Source organism: Salvelinus alpinus, chromosome 13 (genome assembly GCF_045679555.1).
Source record: "Salvelinus alpinus chromosome 13, SLU_Salpinus.1, whole genome shotgun sequence".
Classification (NCBI taxonomy): Eukaryota; Metazoa; Chordata; class Actinopteri; order Salmoniformes; family Salmonidae; genus Salvelinus; species Salvelinus alpinus.
Genome location: NC_092098.1, coordinates 27791131 through 27815535, shown reverse-complemented (window position 1 = coordinate 27815535; position 24405 = coordinate 27791131). Strand labels below are relative to the sequence as shown.

General features: G+C 41.4%; 1 protein-coding gene across 2 annotated transcripts; it reads right to left on the bottom strand.

Annotated features, from left to right (window-relative positions):
• Window positions 1–61: 61 nt before the first annotated feature.
• Window positions 62–24400, bottom strand: LOC139537485 (protein FAM114A2-like). Of its 2 annotated transcripts, none has more exons than XM_071338847.1 (14): window positions 24233–24400; window positions 17815–18123; window positions 16972–17071; window positions 16682–16783; window positions 16404–16507; window positions 16168–16302; window positions 15906–16064; window positions 15164–15287; window positions 11280–11365; window positions 10969–11067; window positions 10738–10877; window positions 10488–10560; window positions 4228–4281; window positions 62–824 (listed from the first exon to the last, which is right to left on the bottom strand). In XM_071338847.1, exons 2-14 carry the CDS (start codon window positions 18109–18111, stop codon window positions 723–725), a joined length of 1575 nt encoding a protein of 524 aa, XP_071194948.1. In that variant the 5' UTR covers window positions 18112–18123; window positions 24233–24400; the 3' UTR covers window positions 62–722. The 2 variants fall into 2 exon arrangements, with proteins under 2 accessions (XP_071194948.1, XP_071194949.1); XM_071338848.1 differs by having other exon boundaries at window positions 17815–18100.
• Between the last annotated feature and the right edge of the window lie 5 nt (window positions 24401–24405).

The following is a 24405-nucleotide window of genomic DNA, read 5'->3' as shown; positions in this document are numbered from 1 at the left end:
AATCTTCAACTGGATGGATCATTCAATGTCACACAATAATTGATGCAAAGCTTTAATAGGATGTTGTTTAAGACATTATCTTTATTTGAAAAGCGTAAAATACCTGACTGTAAAATAGCCCCAAAAGTCCAAGGAAAACCTGATACAGTTCCAAGACACAGATGACCACAATCACTTTTCCTACTAAGATACAATTACAATAGTTGTCATCATTCAATTACTAATTTTCTGGTTATACAATTACACCTGAAGATAAACAGGGAGGTATGTGTGCCAACGCGATATCACACTAATTTGCAATACAGACACCTGAAGTACTTGGGGTTATCCTGAAGTCCTGGTGTTATGAATAATGCATTGAATCATGGTAATTGTGAAACAGAGACATGGAAAAGTCTATATTCAGAATTTCTCAACGTCAGTACATAAGCACAGTATTTGTATGAGAAATGCAAACATCAATGTCATTCAAACATGTCAGCTCTAGACTCCTCAAATAGTGTACATTGGTATATCTACTGTGCTATACAACAACAGCACTACAATACTTCACGACGAGTAAACACTGTTTGTCAAAGGTACATTTCTTCTGAGGCGTGGCACTTTAGATAGGCTTCGAAATAAATATAATATAAAGCTGAGGAAGTATTTTTAAAACCGCAATGACATGTCAATGCTTTTTGTCAGGGTCCCTTGTTCGCACAGCTGGCAGAAAGATGTGGTCACTGTTGGTTAGAGTCAGCACTACTTTGAATGTGGGACACCTCTAATACAGGCATGAGGAGCTGGAAGGAATCTTGGATGTACGATGCACTGTTTGAAGCCTAAAGAAGACGAGATACATACAGTACATACAGTGGGGCAAAACAATTATTTAGTCAGCCACCAATTGTGCAAGTTCTCCCACTTAAAAAGATGAGAGAGGCCTGTAATTTTCATCATAGGTACACTTCAACTATGACAGACAAAATGAGAAAAATAAATCCAGAAAATCACATTGTAGGATTTTTAATGAATTTGCAAATTATGGTGGAAAATAAGTATTTGGTCAATAACAAAAGTTTCTCAATACTTTGTTATATACCCTTTGTTGGCAATGACAGAGGTCAAACGTTTTCTGTAAGTCTTCACAAGGTTTTCACACACTGTTGCTGGTATTTTGGCCCATTCCTCCATGCAGATCTCCTCTAGAGCAGTGATGTTTTGGGGCTGTTGCTGGGCAACACGGACTTTCAACTCCCTCCAAAGATTTTCTATGGGGTGGAGATCTGGAGACTGGCTAGGCCACTCCAGGACCTTGAAATGCTTCTTACGAAGCCACTCCTTCGTTGCCCGGGCGGTGTGTTTGGGATCATTGTCATGCTGAAAGACCCAGCCACGTTTCATCTTCAATGCCCTTGCTGATGGAAGGAGGTTTTCACTCAAAATCTCACGATACATGGCACCATTCATTCTGTCCTTCACACGGATCAGTCTTCCTGGTCCCTTTGCAGAAAAACAGCCCCAAAGCATGACGTTTCCACCCCTATGCTTCACAGTAGGTATGGTGTTCTTTGGATGCAACTCAGCATTCTTTGTCCTCCAAACACGACGAGTTGAGTTATTACCAAAAAGTTATATTTTGGTTTCATCTGACCATATGACATTCTCCCAATCTTCTTCTGGATCATCCAAATGCTCTCTAGCAAACTTCAGATGGGCCTGGACATGTACTGGCTTAAGCAGGGGGACACGTCTGGCACTGCAGGATTTGAGTCCCTGGCGGCGTAGTGTGTTACTGATGGTAGGCTTTGTTACTTTGGTCCCAGCTCTCTGCAGGTCATTCACTAGGTCCCCCCGTGTGGTTCTGGGATTTTTGCTCACCGTTCTTGTGATCATTTTGACCCCACGGGGTGAGATCTTGCGTGGAGCCCCAGATCGAGGGAGATTATCAGTGGTCTTGTATGTCTTCCATTTCCTAATAATTGCTCCCACAGTTGATTTCTTCAAACCAAGCTGCTTACCTATTGCAGATTCAGTCTTCCCAGCCTGGTGCAGGTCTACAATTTTGTTTCTGGTGTCCTTTGACAGCTCTTTGGTCTTGGCCATAGTGGAGTTTGGAGTGTGACTGTTTGAGGTTGTGGACAGGTGTCTTTTATACTGATAACAAGTTCAAACAGGTGCCATTAATACAGGTAACGAGTGGAGGACAGAGGAGCCTCTTAAAGAATAAGTTACAGGTCTGTGAGAGCCAGAAATCTTGCTTGTTTGTAGGTGACCAAATACTTATTTTCCACCATAATTTGCAAATAAATTCATTAAAAATCCTACAATGTGATTTTCTGGATTTTTTTTCTCATTTTGTCTGTCATAGTTGAAATGTACCTATGATGAAAATTACAGGCCTCTCTCATCTTTTTAAGTGGGAGAACTTGCACAATTGGTGGCTGACTAAATACTTTTTTGCCCCACTGTAGATACAATTGAAGTCAGAAGTTTACATACACTTAGGTTGGAGTCATTAAAACTCGTTTTTCAACCACTCCACACATTTCTTGTTAACAAACCATAGTTTTGGTTAGGACATCTACTTTGTGCATGACACAAATAATTTTTCCAACAATTGTTTACAGACAGATTATTTCACTTATAATTCACTGTATCACAATTCCAGTGGGTCAGAAGTTTACATACACTAAGTTGACTGCTTTAAACAGCTTGAAAAATTCCTGAAAATGATGTCATGGCTTTAGAAGCTTTTGATAGGCCAATTGACATCATTTGAGTCAATTGGAGATGTTCCTGTAGATATATTTCAAGGCCTACCTTAAAACTCAGTGCCTCTTTGCTTAACATCATGGGAAAATCAATTGAAATCAGCCAAGACCTCAGAAAAATTATTGTAGACCTCCACAAGTCTGGTTCATCCTTGGAAGCAATTTCCAAATGCCTGAAGGTACAACATTCATCTGTACAAACAATAGTACGCAAGTATAAACACCATGGGACCACGCAGCCGTCATACCGCTCAGGAAGGAGACGCATTCTGTCTCCTAGAGATGAATGTACTTTGGTGCGAAAAGTGCAAATCAATCCCACAACAACAGCAAAGGACCTTGTGAAGATGCTGGAGGAAACAGGTACAAAGGTATCTATATCCACAGTAAAACGAGTCCTATATTGACATAACCTGAAAGGCCGCTCAGCAAGGAAGAAGCCACTGCTCCAAAACCGCCATAAAAAAGCCAGACTACGGTTTGCAACTGCACATGGGGACAAAGATCGTACTTTTTGGAGAAATGTCCTCTGGTCTGATGAAACAAAAATAGAACTGTTTGGCCATAATGACCATCGTTATGTTTAGAGGAAAAAGGGGGAAGCTTGCAAGCTGAAGAACACCATCCCAACCGTGAAGAACGGGGGTGGTAGCATCATGTTGTTGGGGTGCTTTGCTGCAGGAGGGACTGGTGCACTTCACAAAATAGATGCATCATGAGGTAGGAAAATTATGTGGATATATTGAAGCAACATCTCAAGACATCAGTCAGGAAGTTAAAGCTTGGTCGCAAATGGGTCTTCCAAATGGACAATGACCCCAAGCATACTTCCAAAGTTGTGGCAAAATGGCTTAAGGACAACAAAGTCAAGGTATTGGAGTGGCCATCACAAAGCCCTGACCTCAATCCTATAGAAAATGTGTGTGCAGAACTGAAAAAGCGTGTGCGAGCAAGGAGGCCTACAAACCTGACTCAGTTACACCAGCTCTGTCAGTCAGAAGGAATGGGCCAAAGTTCCCCCAACGTATGGTGGGAAGCTTGTGGAAGGTTACCCAAAACGTTTGACCCAAGTTAAACAATTTTAAAGGCAATGCTGCCAAATGCTAATTGAGTGTATGTAACCTTCTGACCCACTGAGAATGTGATGAAAGAAATAAAAGCTGAAATAAATAATTCTCTCTACTATTATTCTGACATTTCACATTCTTAAAATAGAGTGCTGATTCTAACTGACCTGATTCTAACTGGCATGGAATTTTTACTAGGATTAAATGTCAGGAATTGTGAAAAACTGAGTTTAAATGTATTTGGTTAAGGTGTATGTAAACTTCTGACTTCAACTGTACATAAACGATGCACCACATTTGTAAATCTCTCACACACACAAACACACATTGTTATGATTCAGCTTTCAGACAGAATGAAGAGGATGTGATATGCAGCAATGTACGATAATGAATTCGATACAAACCTCCAAAAATACTCCCGTTATGAGTGGATTGAGGACATCTCCCTTTTCATTTGACTGAAAAACAAAATGTTTTAGTCTTAATAGTCAGTGAACAAGGAATCTTATACACCTATTAAAGGGATACTTAGGGATTTTGGCAATATAGCCCTTTATTTACTTCCCCAGAGTCAGCTGAACTCAATCACGGATACCATTTTTATGTCTCTGCATCCAGTATGAAGGAAGTTAGAGGTAGTTTTGCGAGCCAATGCTAACTAGTGTTAGCACAATGACTGAACGTCTATGGTATCTACTAGCATGCTTGAAAAAGAAAAGGAGAGCTCGGATGCAATCATTTTATAATTAACTTTGACAGACAAGCTGTCTTCATCAGTGTATAATGACAAACACTGCGGTTCACTAATTTATATACTTTGAAAGAACACACACAGGTGTCTGTAATCATGGCCAAGTGTTGCTTGATTTTATTGGTTGATTTACAGATATAAATAGAACATATAAAAAAAACTACTAGCTTGCTAGCAGTTACCATAGACTTCTATTCATTGCATTAACGCTAGTTAGAGATAGATCGAAAAGTGCTGGGGGGTAGTGGATAGTCCAACTCAATGTGTCATAAAACAATAAATTGCACTCCCCTTCCCAAATTTACAAATATTTTCACATGACCCTCCCCCCTCATAGAATTATCTCAAAATAATGTTTACGGCCACAAATAACAATAACTGTAGAGAACCTGTGTTTATAAACATGGATATCGACTTAGACACTTCAGCATGCAGTCAATGCCACGCAGGGCTACGGGCCAGGAGGATGAGGGTTCGTCAACCATCACAGAAGAGCTCACTCTCCCTGCCTGTTTCATTACACTACAATCAGAGCCTGGTGCAGAAAATGATCAGCTAGGGGGAAATCAGATTTTTTTATGCCATTTATAATTATACAGTGCCTTCAGAAAGTATTCAGACCCCTTGACTTTTTACACATTTTGTTACGTTACAGCCTTATTCTAAAATGTATTACATATTTTAAAAATTCTCAGCAATCTACACATAATACCCCAGAAATGTTTGTAAATGTATTAAACATTAAAAACAGAAATACCTTATTTACATAAGTATTCAGACCCTTTGCTATGAGACTCAAAATTGATCTCAGCTGCATCCTGTTTCCATTGATCATCCTTGAGATGTTTCTACAACTTGATTGGAGTCCACCTGTGGTAAATTCAATTGATCGGACATGATTTGGAAAGACACAGACCTGTCAATATTAGGTCCCACAGTTGAGAGTGCATGTCAGAGCAAAAACAAAGGCATGAGGTCGAAGGAATTGGCCGTAGAGCTCCAAGACAGATTGTGTCGAGGTACAGATCTGGGGAAGGGTACAAAAAAATGTCTGCAGCATTGAAAGTCCCCAAGAACACAGTGGCCTCCATCAATCTTAAATAGAAGAAGTTTGGAACAACCAAGTGTCTTCCTAGAGCTGACCAACCGGCCAAACTGAGCAATCAAGGGAGAAGGGCCTTGGTCAGGGAGGTGACCAAGAACCCAATGGTCACTCTGACAGAGCTCTAAAGTTACTCTGTGGAGATGGGAGAACCTTGCAGAAGGACAACCATATCTGCAGCACTCCACCGCCAGGCCTTTATGGTAGAGTGGCCAGACAGAAACCACTCCTCAGTAAGAGGCACATGACGCCTGCTTGGAGTTTGCCAAAAGGCACCTAAAGACTCTTTGGCCTGAATGCCAAGCGTCACGTCTGGAGGAAACCTGGCACCATCCCTACGGTGAAGCATGGTGGTGACAGCATCATGCTGTGGGGATGTTTTTCTGCAGCAGGGACAGGGAGATTAGTCAGGATCGAGGCAAAGATGAACGGAGTAAAGTGCAGAGAGATCCTTGATGAAAACCTGCTCCAGAGAGCTCAAGACCAAAGACTGAGGCGAAGGTTCATCTTCGAACAGAACAACGACCCTAAGAACACAGCCAAGACAACGCAGGAGTGGCTTCGGGACAAGTCTCTGTATGTCCTTGAGTGACCCAGCCTGAGACCGGACTTGAACCTAATCAAATATCTCTGGAGAGACCTGAAAATAGTTGTGCCGCGACGCTCCCCATCCAACCTGACAGAGCTTGAGAGGACCTGCAGAGAAGAATGGGAGAAACTCTCCAAATACAGGTGTGACAAGCTTGTAGCATCATACCCAAGAAGACTCGAGACTGTAATTGCTGCCAAAGGTGCTTCAACAAAGTACTGAGTAAAGGGTCTGAATACTTATGTAAATGTGATATGAGTTTTTTTTATTAATAATAAATTAGCAAACATTTTGAAAAACCTGTTTTTGCTTTATCATTATGGAGTATTGTCTGTAGATTGATGAGGGGAAAAAACTATTTAGTCAATTTTAGAATAAGAATGTAACGTAACAAAATGTGAAAAAAGTCAAGGGGTCTGAAAACTTTCCAAATGCACTGTATAAAATATTTGAAACTTATTTTCCACAAACAGGTTTCTGTGCCAATGCACTACACAACCAATAAACAAAGCATACAGACTTTGGGCACTTCAAAATCATGGTTTGTGTTTTCAACACCAAGATAAATAGACTGTCAATCTCAACAAAGAGAAAATACATCCCTCACTACCCAGCAGGCTTACCCAGTATGAAGACATCTCAGAATGTCATTAAACCTCTTTCCGTTCATCAATTGGCCACTGCACAGTTTGGATTGATTCATTGATTGACTTATTTGTCAGATAAAATAGTACATATATACAAAAATATTGTTTGGACAATAAAGTCTGGGACTTATTTCCATTGTGGTCATTTTTTTAACATAAATACATACAATACCAGTCAAAAGTTTGGACACACCTACTCATTCCAGGGTTTTTCTTTATTTCGACTATTTTCTACATTGTAGAATAATAGTGAAGACATCAAAACTATGAAATAACACATATGGAATCATGTAGTAACCAAAAGAAGGTGTTAAACAAATCAAAATATATTTTATATTTGAGATTCTTCAAAAAAGACACATTTAGCCTTGATGACAGCTTTGCACAGTCTTGGCATTCTCTCAACCAGCTTCATGAGGTAGTCACCTGGAATGCATTTCAATTAATAGGTGTGCCTTGTTAAAAGTGTGGAATTTCTTTCCTTCTTAATTCTTTTGAGCCAATCAGTTGTGTTGTGACAAGGTAGGGGTGGTATACAGGAGATATCCCTATTTGGTAAAAGACCAAGTCCATTTTATGGCAAGAACAGCTCAAATAAGCAAAGATAAATGACAGTCCATCATTACTTCAAGACATGAAGGTCAGTCAATTTGGAAAATCTCAAGAACTTTGAAAGTTTCTTCAAGTGCAGTCGCAAAAACCATCAAGTGTTATGATGAATCTGGCTTTCATGGGGACCGCCACAGGAAAGGAAGACCCAGAGTTACCTCTGCTGCAGAGGATAAGTTCATTAGAGTTACCAGCCTCAGATTTCAGCCCAAATAAATGCTTCAAAGAGTTAAAGTAACAGACACATCTCAACATCAACTGTTCAGGGTAGACTGTGTGAATCAGGCCTTCATGGTCGAATTTCTGCAAAGAAACCACTACTAAAGGACACCAATAATAAGAAGAGACTTGCTTGGGCCAAGAAACACGAGCAATGGACATTAGACCGGTGGAAATAAGTCCTTTGGTCTGATGAGTCCAAATTTGAAATTTTTGGTTCCAACCAGCTTTTCTTTGTGAGACGCAGAGCAGGTAATGGATGATCTCCGCATGTGTGGTTCCAACCGTGAAGCATGGAGGAGGAGGTGTGATGGTGCTTAGATTAGTATGATATGCACAGCCAGAACAGGACTGGCCACCCCTCGGAGCCTGATTCCTTTCTAGGTTTCTTACTAGGTTCCAGCCTTTCTAGGGAGTTTTTCCTAGCCACCTTGCTTCTACATCTGCATTGCTTGCTGTTTGGAGTTTTAGGCTGGGTTTCTGTATTGCACTCTATGACATCGATTGATGTAAACAGGGCTTTATAAATAAATTTGATTGATGTTACATTTGGTATGGTTACATTAGAAAGAAGGTTACTTAAGGCAAAAACAAAAGTACGGTGGTGGTCAGGGTGGATGGGTGTGAGTATAATGTGAACATCTTGCAACCCAAAGGTTGCGAGTTCAAATCTCATCACGGACAACTTTATCATTTTAGCTAATTAGCAACTTTTCAACTACATACTACTTTAAGCTACTTTGCAACTACTTAGCAGGTTAGCTAACCCTCCCCTTAACCCTTTAACCTAACTCCTAAACTTAATCCTAACCTTAACCCTCAGCCTAGCTAACGTTAGCCAGCTAGCTAATGTTAGCCACCAAGCCACCTAGCTAGAATTTGTAACATACTGTACGTTTAGCAAATTTGTAACATATAATACACATTGTAATTCGTAATATATCAAACAAAATGGGTGACGACATCCACAAATTAATACATACCATATCATACTAAATGGAGTGTGAATAATTTGTAATTATCTGAGACCCCGTTGTGTGTGGTCAACTAGATGATCATTTCAGCATGATTTTGATTGGGACAGCAACATCGCACTGCTTTGAGACAAGCGAATCATCTTGATACATTTATCAGTGTAAGATTTTTGTTTTCACTGAATCACCGTTTGGATATTGGTTAAGCTACAATTAGTCTGGGAAAATGTTAGCTAAATTGCTGTGAGTGCTGCTCATGATCATCTTGTCTAGTTGGCTCATTTATTAGAAAATGTTGCCATGTTATGTAGTTTAACAAGTGGATTATTTTGCTAGCAGTCGCTTAGTAGCCTAGGCCTACTCCCGGCCAAAAACCTGTGACTTCACTGACTTCTCATCCCTAATTGTTCCTGAAAATTGCTCTGAATAAGAGTGTATACTAAATTACTAAAATGTAAATGTAAAAATTATGTCTGATAATCAATCAATGTGATTTTATTTCACTGAATTTCCATCTGTACAGGCTATTTGGAGGCGGTATAGCTCATCTATCTATTAGTTTGCTCATCTTGGAGCGGCAGGTAACCTAGTGGTTAGAGCGTTGGACTAGTAACCGAAAGGTTGCAAGACTGAATCCCCGAGCTGACAAGGTAAAAATCTGTCGTTCTGCCCCTGAACAAGGCAGTTAATCCACTGTTCCTAGGCCGTCATTGAAAATAAGAATTTGTTCTTAACTGACTTGCCTAGTTAAATAAAAAATGAATCTATCACTGATCAGAAACATTTTCTGTGACAAGTTGTGTGGGAAAGATATTATTTGTTTTTTATTCTGTTATATTCTTACTATAGTATACACTGAGTATACCTAACATTAGGAACACCTTCCTAATATTGAGTTGTCTCCCCCCTCCCCCTTTTGCCCTAAGAACAGCCTCAATTCATTGGGGCATGGGCTCTACAAGGTGTCAAAAGCGTTCCACAGGGAGGCTGGCCCATGTTGACTCCAATGCTTCCCACAAGTTGGCTGGATGTCCTTTGGTTGCAGTTCTTGACACAAACCGTTGCGCCTGGCACGTACTACTGTTCAAAGGCACTTAAATATTTTGTCTTTCCCATTCACCCTCTGAATGGCACACATACACAATCCACATCTCAATTGTCTCAAGGCCCCCCCATCTACACGGACTGAAGTGGATTTAACAAGTGACAACAATAAGGAATCATAGCCTTCACCTGATCAGTCTATGTAATGGAAAGAGCAGGTGTTCTTAATGTTTTTTATACTCAGTGTATATGTTTGTTGACTGTAATCGGGTAGGTTTGTCTTGTCTGTTTAATCAACAAAATAACAAATTATTGATTTCATTTGGATGGCGCAGTCATGGCTTCACAGACCCGTACCATAGGCCTAATTAAACTCAAAATACGCTATTAAAATAGACGCCTACCCACCACAACTACCACTCGTCCCCGGCATGCCGGCATAAAAGGCGTATGCATAAGAGAGTCATATAAACATCGCCCTATCTGTTTTGTTTACAGGCAAAATACCTTAAATCCTATGCGAAAGCAGTATTTGTGAAACTCAAAAGACAGTTTATACATTTTCATAGTGAGGCAGTACAATTAAGTTTCATGATGAAAAGTTGTTGTGCAAGACCATGAATACTAACATCTGAAGCTGAGTTCTGTGAATGTGGCTTCCAAGAGTGTAAGCTTAGTGACAGGCTAAATATACTTTGTGATATAGTTTGTATAGAATCACTATCTTACCCCTATTGTAGTTAAACAGGAGGTGAACTTCTTGGAAAGTAGTGATATCTCTTTACACAAAACAATTGTTATTCTGTAAGGGGAGAACAAAATGTTGAGTTAGAGCACAATCACATTCTGGAATATGACAACAATAAGGGTATCAATACACACATGTTATGTCTGAAGGTTAGGGATGTGTGAACCAGAGCTATATCTATGACTAGTAATATAACACTCTGTAGATGGCTGATGGTGTGTAGGAACTTACTGCGAGAGGATTTTGGCCTGCTCCAAAGTGGTGACCTTCTGGCTGGTACAGAGTAGGATCATCTCGGCCACTTTGTGGAACTGCTCTATGGATCTGGCTGTTAGCTCAGCCAGGCTTTTGATGGCTGACGAGTGGACATTCTGAGAGGAATCAACAACACTCACATCAGTAGTTACAACAGAAAGAAGCTCCATTCCAATAGTCACGATGTCAGATAATAATTTTCCATACCTCAACAGTATAGGTTTTTGCCACTTCCTCTTCATTCCTTTCTTCTTCCTTTATGGGTTTGGTCATTTGGGCAATCTGGTCACATGCATTCTTACTCACCTGATGAGTGTTTGCAGAGAAAAAATAGGTTAGAGATTAGTGATCTACCATGCCGAAAAAGCAAAGTCGAGTAGTGCTCAGTCCTTTCAAAACGCAATCCTGCCAAAACTCGGAAGATGGCAACAAACACTGCTATATTATTGTACCGCTAGCATGAGACCGTAAGATCACTGGCTTGAAATTCAATCAAAACAGAAATGTATTGTGCCAACCTTGCCAAGTTTGTCAGCTGTTGTGGGTATGTGTAGTCCATCAAGGGCCTCTGTTAATTCCCTCAGAAACTCAGCGCCATCTTCATCTGAAAATAAATATGAATAAACAAAATGTATTGCTTTTGCTCATTGTATTTATCACAAAAACATACTGCCATCTTTCCCTAAAACAAGATAACAATTCTGATGTTTATCAGTTGAATTATCACCCACAGAAGAAAAAAAATCATAGATCAAAAGTATTTTGTTTCTGTTGTGAGTACAGTGGCGACACATCATTCTGGGCAGGTAGGGCAGAGACCCACCTGTTTTGAGCCCTACCTGTTTAGCAAAATATATACAGTACTAGTCAAACGTTTGGACACATCTACTCATTCAAGGGTTTTTCTTTATTTTTACTATTTTCTAAACTGTGAAGCATTTATTTGGGCTGCAATCTAATGAACTTGTCCTCTGCAGCAGAGGTAACTCTGGGTCTTCCTTTCCTGTGGCGGTCCTCATGAAAGCCAGTTTCATCATAGTACTTGATGGTTTTTGCGACTGCACTTGAAGAAGCTTTCAAAGTTCTTGAAATGTTCCGGATTGACTGACCTTCCTGTCTTAAAGTAATGATGGATTGTCGTTTCTCTTTGCTAATTTGAGCTGTTCTTTCCATAATATGGACTTAGTCTTTTACTAAATAGGGCTATCTCCTGTATACCACCCCTACTGTCACGTTCTGACCCTAGTTCTTTTGTTATTTCTTTGTTTTAGTGTGGTCAGGTCGTGAGTTGGGTGGGTTATCTATGTGCGTTTTTCTATGTTGGTTTTTTCGTTTGGCCTGGTATGATTCTCAATCAGAGGCAGGTGTCGTTAGTTGTCTCTGATTGAGAATCATACTTAGGTAGCCTTTTTCCACCTGGGTTGTGTGGGTGGTTATTTTCCGTGTCAGTGTTTGTTCCACACGGAACTGTTTCGGTTTGTATTTCACGTATTGTTTTGTTTCTGTGTTCGTTATTAAAGAAAATGAACACATGCTGCGCATTGGTCCTCCTCTCTTTCTCCCAACGAAGATCGTTACACCTACCTTGTCACAACACAACTGATTCAAATGTATTAAGGAAATAAATTCCACAAATTAACTTTTAACAAGGCTCAGCTGTTAATTGAAATGCATTCCAGGTGACTACCTCATGAAGCTGGTTGAGAGAATGCCAAGAGTGTGCAAAGCTATCATCAAGGCAAAGGGTGGCTGCTTTGAAGAATCTCAAATAAAACATATATTTTGATTTGTTTAACACTTTCTTTTGGTTACTACATTATTCCATATGTGTTATTTCATAGTTTTGATGTCTTCACTATTATTCTACAATGTAGAAAATAGTCAAAATAAAGAAAAACCCTGGAATGAGTAGGTGTGTCCAAACTTTTGACTGGTACTGTATATTGCCTGTTTTGCATGCTATTTTGGCATTCATTCGTGTTACATATCAGTTTTCAAACAATGTAAACAACTATAATAATTGAGTTAATAAAGCCACATACTCTCTTTCTTGAGTAAGGCAGCTCCAAAAGCAGGTGTTTCAGACTAACTCAGTGCTTTCAGTGGTGGAGGGGCAGCCAGCGAAAGCACAGAGCGAAGGCATTGGTAATGTTCTCTAGTTGCACTGTGATTGGCTTAGTGTTTGGTCACTCATGGGGACACTGCAGAATCTACAGGGAGAGCTTGGCAGTTCAAGCCCCCTTGGGTGCTGCCATAGATGTACAATAGAGGTTCCCTTCCAAGAAGGCTCAAGGTCATTGGCCACAGATAAAATGACTTCAAATCACATTATATCCACCATAGCTTTGATTGGACTGATCATGTTAACATCATACCTTCAAAATCTTAGCTAGCTAGCTAGATAAGCAGTCATCATGAATCATGTAGACAATCTACTGACAAATCCTTTTCAATTTATGTCATGTGAAGAGAAATTATAGATAAAACGTATCGGTGCTCATCGGCCATAAACATTACACAACAAGTCGGAAATCGCAAATTCAACAATGAGTAGTTTTGAAGAAATCAGTGGCTAACTGCAAGCGTTGCAAAGCAATCACTATTTTGTTTCCCCTGCCTGCTATTTGGTGGAGAGAGTGTGTGGTCCAAGTCTGTGTTTAAGGATTTAAAACATCTGTCTGAAAGGGTCTCTTTTCCGAGCTTAAAAGGATAAATATTCACGCGCAACACCATGTCCCAGAAAAGGTTGAATACATTGGCTATACACTCAATCCAGCATAACTTCTGCCGCGTTCAAAACAACTGGGAACTTGGAAATTTCAGACTCCCGAGCGTTCAAGACAACTGGGAACTTTGAAAAAAACAAGCTCTGACTGATAAAAATAAATTTATAATGGTCATCCTACTTGGAATTCCAAGTCGGACACTCGGTCCTCTTTCTAGAGCTCCAACCTAAAGATCACTCATGATTTGTTCTAGTTTTTTTCCCTGAGTTCCCAGTTGTCTTGAAAGCACCATAAATCCAGAGAATGCCAGACTTTGATGGCAAAGTTTGCCCAGAAGAAGGACAGCTCGCTCGCTCATTAATGTCTTTATCGAAATTACGGCTTGCCTCTTATCAGCTCATCGTTCCCTTATGCCATAGTTTGTACATCTCAACTGTTATATTGCTTATATAGGTATATCTCATTAGTATCTTATTCATAATTTTCAGGCAATGTTGAAATTATGCAATTATGTTGTGGTTTGTAATCATGTTTGCCAGTGACAGTTTCTTCCCATTCAAATATATATTTATTTTCAACAAAAAGTTCAGTAATAGACCCATGTAATTCCAGTTGATATTGCGAGGGTTGTTTTTTTTGCGCAATGCGCTGTCTGTGCTTCGGTATAGTGGTAAGTGGATCCTCGTGATTGTATTTTCCTTCCTTTTTAGACCACACATATCTTTATGTACATATTCTTTATCCCTTTACACTTGTGTGTATAAGGTAGTAGTTGTGGAATTGTTAGGTTAGATTACTTGTTGGTTATTACTGCATTGTCGGAACTAGAAGCACAAGCATTTCGCTACACTCGCATTAACATCTGCTAACCATGTGTATGTGACAAATAAAATTTGATTTGATTTGATTTTGACATAGGCCTAATAAAATACATCAAATGTTAGGCTTACCGTGTTGCTCTCTCTCTCTCTCTGTGTGTGGTGACTTAAAGAAGAGTAGAGTTAAGGCCTGAATATCTTGCTGAATTTATCTAAACTAACATCTGAATTTCTGTCTGTGTCCATTTCGAAACTGCAGAATGAAGGCCTACCTCATTTGCTTGCACTTGCTTATACTTAGAGCTAAGTGTTAATAATAGAAGAACAAACATTATGAATTTACTGAACATACATTGGATAATGTTTGTGTATGGTTCAAAAGTAAAAACAAATTTGTTATTATTGAAGGAGAATGCGGTTCTTATTGAGTTACACAAATCCACAAAGAGTCAGTGGAAACCATATTTATTTAAGCAAGTCAGCCATATCAGCTATGGTTTATAAAAAGACAGTAAATGAGGATGATGGAACTGTTTTCCCGCCAGACTAGGCTCCACTGAAAGCCAGGTGTAGCGGTGGTATGGATTCACTCTATGGTGCTGAAAGGAAAGCTCTGCTGTTGTGACAGCTTTATGTAGCCCCTAACAGTTTGTGGGCACTGTTTGTCACTGTTATAGTGCTGTTTAACGTATTGTTTAATGTTGTGTAGTGGCTTTGTTGGCATGCATCTAAAAAAAATTGGTTGAGTTTGCCCCAGCAAGATTTACTTGCTAAAATTGTCAGTTTGAGTACTAAAAGACTGTAAATGTAACATTGTGATAATAGACTTTATGTGACTGTTCTGTGACGGTAGGCTACCTTTCTTTTCTTCCACCTCCTCGTCGTCAAACTCTACCAGAGAGAAGGGTTCCTTGATGAGCTTCAGGTCCTCTTTGAGTTGGGCCAGCTCCTCTCCAGACAGAGTGGTTAGAACAGACTTCACCTACACCACACAACATACAACTGATTCAGTCATAAATAACATCTACTAAAACGGGTAGGCAACTAGATTCAGCCCGTGGGCTGATTTTTGTCGGCCCGAATGGTCAGGGGGCCGGAAAATAATATACTAATTGGTACACTGAAAATTGACTACAACTAGGCCCAAAAAGAGATTGTATTTAAAAACTAACAATAATTTCATACCTTGAGACAGACACAATGAGACATGATCACATATGTATATTTTTACTTTATTTGTGGGAATACTTGGGAACAGATTTCCTAAATTAAACTCATTTTTAGCTGAATTCTTGGTGATTTTAGTCTTTTTTTTATCTACCCTCTCAAAGAAAATCACTTGCCTGCCGGCCGCCTGTTGCTAGCCCCTGTACTAAAAGGAGCCAGGAGGATTTTAAAGTGCCATGGACCTGTTTTTATATTTCAAGAGGTTGCAATGGCTGTAGGTTCTCCATTTACAAGTGAGCAAAAATACAGCTAACAAGATGTTGTATTCATTTCAACGGAAGGCTGTGTGCTGTGATCAATCAATAATGTTTAGAGAGGCTGTTTACTTGTTTCTTTGTACAAGGTACAAAATGTGGAACTTGCTCAGTATTACCTTTGACTCACTCTCCCTGGAGAGAATCTCCAGAGCTTCCAAGTGGGCTAGGCCCTGGAATTCATCGAACAGCATTCCGTAATGGGCCTTCTTTTCCGTGTCTGAGGAAACCTCCTCGGCTGTTTGATGCTCCTCACGCTCCTTGGCCTCCCGTAAGACCTTCAGCAAAAGCAAAAACCTTATTCAATCTTGGTCAGAAAGCTTTCAAACGCAAATAAAGTGTAAGCACAACACTGGAGGTGGCTTCTCTACATCCATTCACCTGAGAAAGAGTGTTAGTCTTGATCATCAGACCCTTTGTTTTCTTGAAACCTGGATCTCCCTCTGCTATGACATCCATGGTCTTCTTGCCTATGAACTCCAAGGCATCCAAACCCCCTGTTAGGACTGTTTTCCCCTGGAATATAGATATTTAAGTCAGTAACCAAGTCACTTTTGCCCATAAACAACATATTATGAGAGATATCGTCAAAAAATCAGAGAAGCATTGTTTCTTACAGTGCTTTGAACAACACTGCTGAGGGTTGAGAACATTCCCATGGCGCTTCCCATGGCTGATGCTCCATCTACTTCCCCTTTATCAGTCTCATTACGGGGTTCACCTAGAAGTAATATACATGTCAGACATCAACCTAATGTGCAGTTACAACAGTGAAGCACTCTACATCTCCACAACAAACGCATCCTAAATATACTAAGGCTTATCACGGTTGATGCTAAATTCAGAGTGATGACGCGTGTAGATAATGTTGATGACCAGCGTGTGCTATCATTACCTTCTTGTTTGTCCTCCTCTCTAATTGGTGCAGACAGCTCTGTGGAGCTGGGGATTCCCAGTGAAGTCTCTGCCTTCTCAATAGCCTGGGTGATCCCTTGGCCTCAGAATGAAAAGAAAGGAATACATTTATTTTTAGATCTTTGAAAGTTTACCTATGCTGACTGAAAGAGCAGACATATTGTTTAACATGACACCATAATGATAAAACAAACTGACTATTACTCAGACAGAGACAAACCAAAAACTCTGACATTAAAATATGTACATCCATTTTTTGGATCTCCTCACCTACAGTGGCCACAGTGGCCGAGGCCGTTGACATGATGGACTTTCCCCAGCTCCCCCAGTAGCCCCATCCTCCCCGGGCTACTGTCAACTCACTGGGTGCCTGGAGGAGAGCGAGAGATGGAGAAAGAAAATGTTTGTACCGGACTCTACCGTTTCTAGCCTATACGGCTATAATAAAACCTAAACCATATCCAGACCTTAAAAGGGACAATCAGCAGTTGCTACATCAGTTTTTTTTAGATATACACTACCATTCAAAAGTTTGGGGTCACTTTGTTTCTGGCCATTTTGAGCCTGTAATTGAAACCACAAATGATCAATTAGCCTTTTAAAATGATAAACTTGGATTAGCTAACACTACGTGCCATTGGAACACAGGAGTGATGGTTGCTGATAATGGGCCTCTGTACGGCTATGTAGATATTCCATTAAAAATCAGTCGTTTCCAGCAACAATAGTCATTTACAACATTAACAATGTCTACACTGTATTTCTGACCAATTTGAGGTTATTTTAATGGACAAAAAAATTGCATTTCTTTCAAAAACAAGGACATTTCTAAGTGACCCCACACTTTTGAACGGTAGTAAATATTAACAAACACTATATAGCCTCAAAACATGGTTAAAACTATAATTTTGATATCATGGATGGTCCGTCCCTGCATCCATAGCTCTGTCTATGAATTTGAGAGTAAAAATTTCTCCAGGCCCATCCCTCAGCTTTTTACCAAAACAGTGGCGGGAGCACGCTTTGTTATTGTTTCAACTGCTGATTGGTCTTTTAAGGTTAGAAGTTAAGCTTATTGAATCTTTCACCCAGCTGTATCACATTATGTCTTACCATGGCTGGCTCTTCTTCTACTTTGGGTTTATCCTCCTGAGTCTCCTGGACTTCAACTGGAGGTTTTGGCTCTGGTCTTTTCCTGGTCTTCCTTTCCTTCCTGGTCGGGGCGACATCTGTGGAGTTATCTGTGGTGCTGTCTCCAGGTGGTATCTGTGGAGAGCTGTCTGGTGTCTGTTGAGCACTGTCTGTTAATGTCACAGGCATGGGTTGCTGCAGTGGGGCCTCTGTCTCTGCGAATGGCTCTGCGAACTCAGAACTCCCAGCAGTGTCACCTGGGGCTTCGCTGTCCGACATATTAACACATACCTGTTGTTATTTGATGAAAATAAAATAAGAACTTCATGTGCAATGTACAATGGCAACTAAAAACAGGTTTAAAAAGGACATTCTTTCCAATCATTAAGCTGGAGGTAGAGGTCTCGTGCAATATTGAGAAGGCATAGGCTTTTCTTGCAGATTTAGTCTACCTAGCTAGCTAGATTAGCTAAATGACAGATTAGGGACTGATACTCAGAAACTAAGATAACAGTTGTCTGAGCCAAACGTAAGATGGCAAGGTAGGCAGTGTTACATAAAACACATTCAAGTGGAAGTAATTATACATTCCCTGGAGGAATACTACTTGTATTTTTTTTTTTTTTACATTTTCTGACAAGCGAGCTCTTAGATGTGGTAATTTTCACGTTCTCATAAATTCATAGAATGTTTGGTAATTACTATAGTAAGGCATTTGTGAAAATTATATAGCGATATAGAGTGGGAAAGCAGCCGTGCGTTTGGACAATTAATAGACACTGCAGTATATTAAACATAATAAAATTAAAAACATCTGTCCTGTCCAGGACCAGAGTCCACGCAGACCGGTGCTGCATAGCCAATCAGAGTTTTTTTTTTAAAGTTTTTTTTTTAATTTCATCTTTATTTAACCAGGTAGGCCAGTTGACAACAAGTTCTCATTTACAACTGCGACCTGGCCAAGATAAAGCAAAGCAGTGTGACACAAACAACACAGAATTACACATAGGATAAACAAACGTACAGTCAATAACACAATAGAAAAGTCTACAAGCTCTTCTCTGTGTCACGGAGGCGCTCCGCACTGCTAAAGCTAACTCTCTCTCCTCTGCTCTCATCCTTCTAGACCTATCGGCTGCCTTTGATACTGTGAACCATCAGATCCTCCTCTCCACCCTCTCCGAGTTGGGCATCTCCGGCGCGGCCCACGCTTGGATTGCGTCCTACCTGACAGGTCGCTCCTACCAGGTGGCGTGGCGAGAATCTGTCTCCGCACCACGTGCTCTCACCACTGGTGTCCCCCAGGGCTCTGTTCTAGGCCCTCTCCTATTCTCGCTATACACCAAGTCACTTGGCTCTGTCATATCCTCACATGGTCTCTCCTATCATTGCTATGCAGACGACACACAATTAATCTTCTCCTTTCCCCCTTCTGATAACCAGGTGGCGAATCGCATCTCTGCATGTCTGGCAGACATATCAGTGTGGATGACGGATCACCACCTCAAGCTGAACCTCGGCAAGACGGAGCTGCTCTTCCTCCCGGGGAAGGACTGCCCGTTCCATGATCTAGCCATCACGGTTGACAACTCCATTGTGTCCTCCTCCCAGAGCGCTAAGAACCTTGGCGTGATCCTGGACAACACCCTGTCGTTCTCAACCAACATCAAGGCGGTGACCCGTTCCTGTAGGTTCATGCTCTACAACATTCGCAGAGTACGACCCTGCCTCACACAGGAAGCGGCGCAGGTCCTAATCCAGGCACTTGTCATCTCCCGTCTGGATTACTGCAACTCGCTGTTGGCTGGGCTCCCTGCCTGTGCGATTAAACCCCTACAACTCATCCAGAACGCCGCAGCCCGTCTGGTCTTCAACCTTCCCAAGTTCTCTCACGTCACCCCGCTCCTCCGCTCTCTCCACTGGCTTCCAGTTGAAGCTCGCATCCGCTACAAGACCATGGTGCTTGCCTACGGAGCTGTGAGGGGAACGGCACCTCCGTACCTTCAGGCTCTGATCAGGCCCTACACCCAAACAAGGGCACTGCGTTCATCCACCTCTGGCCTGCTCGCCTCCCTACCTCTGAGGAAGTACAGCTCCCGCTCAGCCCAGTCAAAACTGTTCGCTGCTCTGGCACCCCAATGGTGGAACAAACTCCCCCACGACGCCAGGTCAGCGGAATCAATCACCACCTTCCGGAGACACCTGAAACCCCACCTCTTTAAGGAATACCTAGGATAGGATAAAGTAATCCTTCTAACCCCCCCCCCCCCCCCCCCCCCTTAGAGTTAGATGCACTATTGTAAAGTGGTTGTTCCACTGGACATCATAAGGTGAATGCACCAACTTGTAAGTCGCTCTGGATAAGAGCGTCTGCTAAATGACTTAAATGTAAATGTTAAATGTACATACAGGTGTGCAAATGTAGTAAGATTAGGGAGGTAAGGCAATAAATAGGCCATAGTGGTGAAATAATTACAATTTAGCAATTTAACACTGGCGTGATAGATGTGCAGAAGATGAATGTGCAAGTAGAGATAGTGAGGTGCAAAGGAGCAAAAAATAAATAACAATATGGGAATGAGATAGTTGGGTGGGCTATTTACAGATGGGCTATGTATAGGTGCAGTGATCTGTGAGCTGCTCTGACAGCTGATGATGTTTAAAGTTAGTGAGGGAGATATAAGACTCCAGCTTCAGTGATTTTTGCAATTCGTTCAAGTCATTGGCAGCAGAGAACTGGAAGGAAAGGCGGCCAAAGGAGGAGTTGGCTTTGGGGATGACCAGTGAAATATACCTGCTGGAGCGCGTGCTACGAGTGGGTGCTGCTATGGTGACCAGTGAGCTGAGATAAGGCGGGGCTTTACCTAGCAAAGACTTATAGATGACCTGGAGACAGTGGGTTTGGCGACGAATATGAAGCAAGGGCCAGCCAACGAGAGCGTACAGGTCGCAGTGGTGGGTAGTATATGGGGCTTTGGTGACAAAACGGATGGCAATGTGATAGACTACATCCAATTTGCTGAGTAGAGTGTTGGAGGCTATTTTGTAAATGACATCGCCGAAGTCAAGGATCGGTAGGATAGTCAGTTTTATGAGGATATGTTTGGCAGCATGAGTGAAGGATGCTTTGTTGCGAAATAGGAAGCCGATTCTAGATTTAATTTTGGCTTGCAGATGCTTAATGTGAGTCTGGAAGGAGAGCTTACAGTCTAACCAGACACCTAGCTATTTGTAGTTGTCCACATATTCTAAGTCAGAACCGTCCAGAGTAGTGATGCTAGGCGGGCGGCGATCGGTTGAAGAGCATGCATTAGTTTTACTTGCATTTAAGAGCAGTTGGAGGCCACGGAAGGAGTGTTGTATGGCATTGAAGCTCGTCTGGAGGTTTGTTAACAGTGTCCAAAGAAGAGCCAGAAGTATACCGAATGGTGTCGTCTGTGTAGAGGTGGATCAGAGAATCACCAGCAGCAAGAGCGACATCATTGATGTATACAGAGAAGAGAGTCGGCCCGAGAATTGAACCCCGTGGCACCCCCATAGAGACTGCCAGAGGTCCGGACAACAGGCCCTCCGATTTGACACACTGAACTCTATCTGAGAAGTAGTTGGTGAATCAGACGAGGCAGTCATTTAAGAAACCAAGGCTGTTGAGTCTGCCGATAAGAATGCGGTGATTGACATAGTCGAAAGCCTTGGCCAGGTCGATGAAGACGGCTGAACAGTATTGTCTTTTATCGATGGCGGTTATGATATCGTTTAGGACCTTGAGCGTGGCTACAGTTGGCCTATATGCAAAAAAGCAATTTGCCACACGGGCCTGCCATCATTCACTTTGAACTGGACTGTGTGTTTACAGGCAGTAGCAACAGCGTGACTTTAGAGCATTAGAACACGTTCGCCAAAAGTGACAAAATACACCTGAACAAATTTTTTAAATATGTAGAATGAACAAAAATATAAATGCAACACTTAAAGTGTTGGTCCCATGTTCTATGACCTGAAATAAAAGATCCCAGAAATGTTTAAAGCTTATTTCTCTCAACAACAAAAAAAGCTTATTTCTCTCAAATGTTGTGCACATATTTGTTTACATCCCTGTTAGTGAGCATATGTCCTTTGCCAAAATAATCAATCAACCTGACAGGAGTGACATATCAATAAACTGATTAAACTACATGGTCATTACACAAGTGCACCTTGTGCTGGGGACAATAAAAAGCCACTCTTACATTTTCAGTTTTGTCACACAACACAATGCCACAGATGTCTCAAGTTTTGAGGAACGAGCAATTGGTATGCTGCCTGCAGGAATGTCAAGCTGTTGCCAGAAAATGTAATGTTCATTTGTCTACCATATCCAACATCGTTTTAGAGAATTTGTCAGCATGTCAAACCGGCCTCACAACTACAGACAACCCAGCCCAGGACCTCCATATCCGGCTTCTTCCCCTGCGGGATCGTCTGAGCCCAGCCACCCGGACAGCTGATGAAACTGTGGGTTTGCACAACAAAATAATTTCTGCACAAACTGTCAGAAACCATCTCAGCGAAGCTCATCTGCATGCTCGTCGTCTTCACCAGGGTCTATTTGTCAGCATGTCAAACCGGCCTCACAACTACAGACAACCCAGCCCAGGACCTCCATATCCGGCTTCTTCCCCTGCGGGATCGTCTGAGCCCAGCCACCCGGACAGCTGATGAAACTGTGGGTTTGCACAACAAAATAATTTCTGCACAAACTGTCAGAAACCATCTCAGCGAAGCTCATCTGCATGCTCGTCGTCTTCACCAGGGTCTTGACCTGACCGCAGTTCGGCGTCGTAACTGACTTCAGTGGGAAAATGCCCACCTTCGATGGCCACTGGCACGCTGGAGAAGTGTGATCTTCACGAATGAATCCCGGTTTCAACTGTACCAGGTAGATGGCAATTTGAATGCACAAAGATACAGTGACAAGATCCTCAGGCCCATTGCCGTGCCATTCATCTGCCTCCATCACCTCATGTTTCAGCATGATAGTCGCAAGGATCTGTACACAATTCCTGGAATCTGAAAATGACCCAATTCCTCCCTAGCCTGCATACTCACCAGACATGTCACCCATTGACAATGTTTGGGATGCTCTGGATCGACCAGTAGGATAGCATGTTCCAAATTCCGCCAATATCCAGCAATTTCGCACAGCCATTGAAGAGGAGTGGGACAACATTCCACAAGCCACAATTAAAAGCCTGATCAACTCTATGCCAAGGAGATCTAGCGCTACATGAGGCAAATGGTGGTCACCAGATACTGACTGGTTTTCTGATCCACGTCTTTACCTTTTTTTTTTAAGGTACCTGTGACCAACAGATGCCTATCCGTATTCCCAGTCATGTGAAATCAATAGATTAGGGCCTAATGTATTTATTTCAGTTGTCTAATTTCCTGATATGAACTATAATTCAGTAAAATCTTAGAAATTATTGCATGTTGCATTTATATTTTTGTTCGGTGTAAATATCATGGGAGTCCTCTTACATTTGGGAACATCACAGTCCAAACAACCATTAAAAGGAAGGCTCTTTCCCTCAGTTGCCCATGCACATCAAAAACAACAAGATCAACAACTAACGCTAGCAGAGCGAGATTAGCTAAAAATCTAATGAGGGATAAACCCTCTCAAACTTTTTCAGCTAGTTGGCCGTCAAAAGTGCACTGATAACCGATGGGGAATAATAACCCGCTTGTCCCGTTGTCAAGGAAGTGAGTTTGTGTTTATACAGGACCTTCCGCCCACACCTACAGTCAATCAATCATGTCAATAAGGAGCTAAATGGAGCTCTCCGCGTTGTTACAACATTTTGGAGGCGCAAAGCGATGCGGTATGGAGTGCAATTTGGCCTCTGCGAGGCTTCGCAATCGCGTCACACCCTCCATCCAGAGCCCTTACAAAAAAAGATGGCAGTTTTGAATCTGCAATAAAAGTAGTTGTTGACTGTGGTATTTTGGACGCAGTAATTGCAGAATAACTGCAAAGTACTACAGTTGAACTGCAGTTATACTTCAATGTCACTGCAGTTGAACTGAAAAGTACAGGTAGGCAGGTAGCCTAGTGGTTAGCGCATTGGGCCAGTAACCGAAAGGTTGTTAGATCGAATCCCCGACCTGACAAGGTAAAAATCTGTCCCTCTTGCCCCATCGTTGTAAATAAGAATGTGTTCTCAACTGACTTAAGTAGTTGAAACGCTGTCAGTTCCACTCTAACCGCTAGACACTGCACTTTATTCTAGCTAGTTAGCTTACTAGCTTGTTTTTAATCCAATATTGCTATAATTTCTTCTAGAAAGGTGACAGATAAAAGTCTACGAAATAAGTTACATTGTTTAAATAAAGGCTACAAACTATTGACGTTACAAACCTAGCAATTGTATCCCAAAAGTCATAATATTCTTGATTTTATTCTTTATCTTGCAAGGGCTTTTGCGACTAGCCACGTCACACGATGATTTGTTTGGGTTGAGAGTTTCCTCTACTGCTAGGCGCGTGGATTTCCTGTACAAAATAGTACACACCGCCACCTGCTGAGCTGGA

Bases quoted from the DNA above. Each gene is read 5' to 3' on its own strand.
- LOC139537485 (XM_071338847.1), bottom strand. From the start codon at position 18,111: ATGTCGGACAGCGAAGCCCCAGGTGACACTGCTGGGAGTTCTGAGTTC. The intron at 10,878-10,968 runs GTATGGAAAATT...GATTCCTCTCAG, and splicing joins CAAAAACCTATACTGTTGAG to AATGTCCACTCGTCAGCCAT. The intron at 10,561-10,737 runs GTAAGTTCCTAC...CTCCCCTTACAG, and splicing joins CAGGCCAAAATCCTCTCGCA to AATAACAATTGTTTTGTGTA.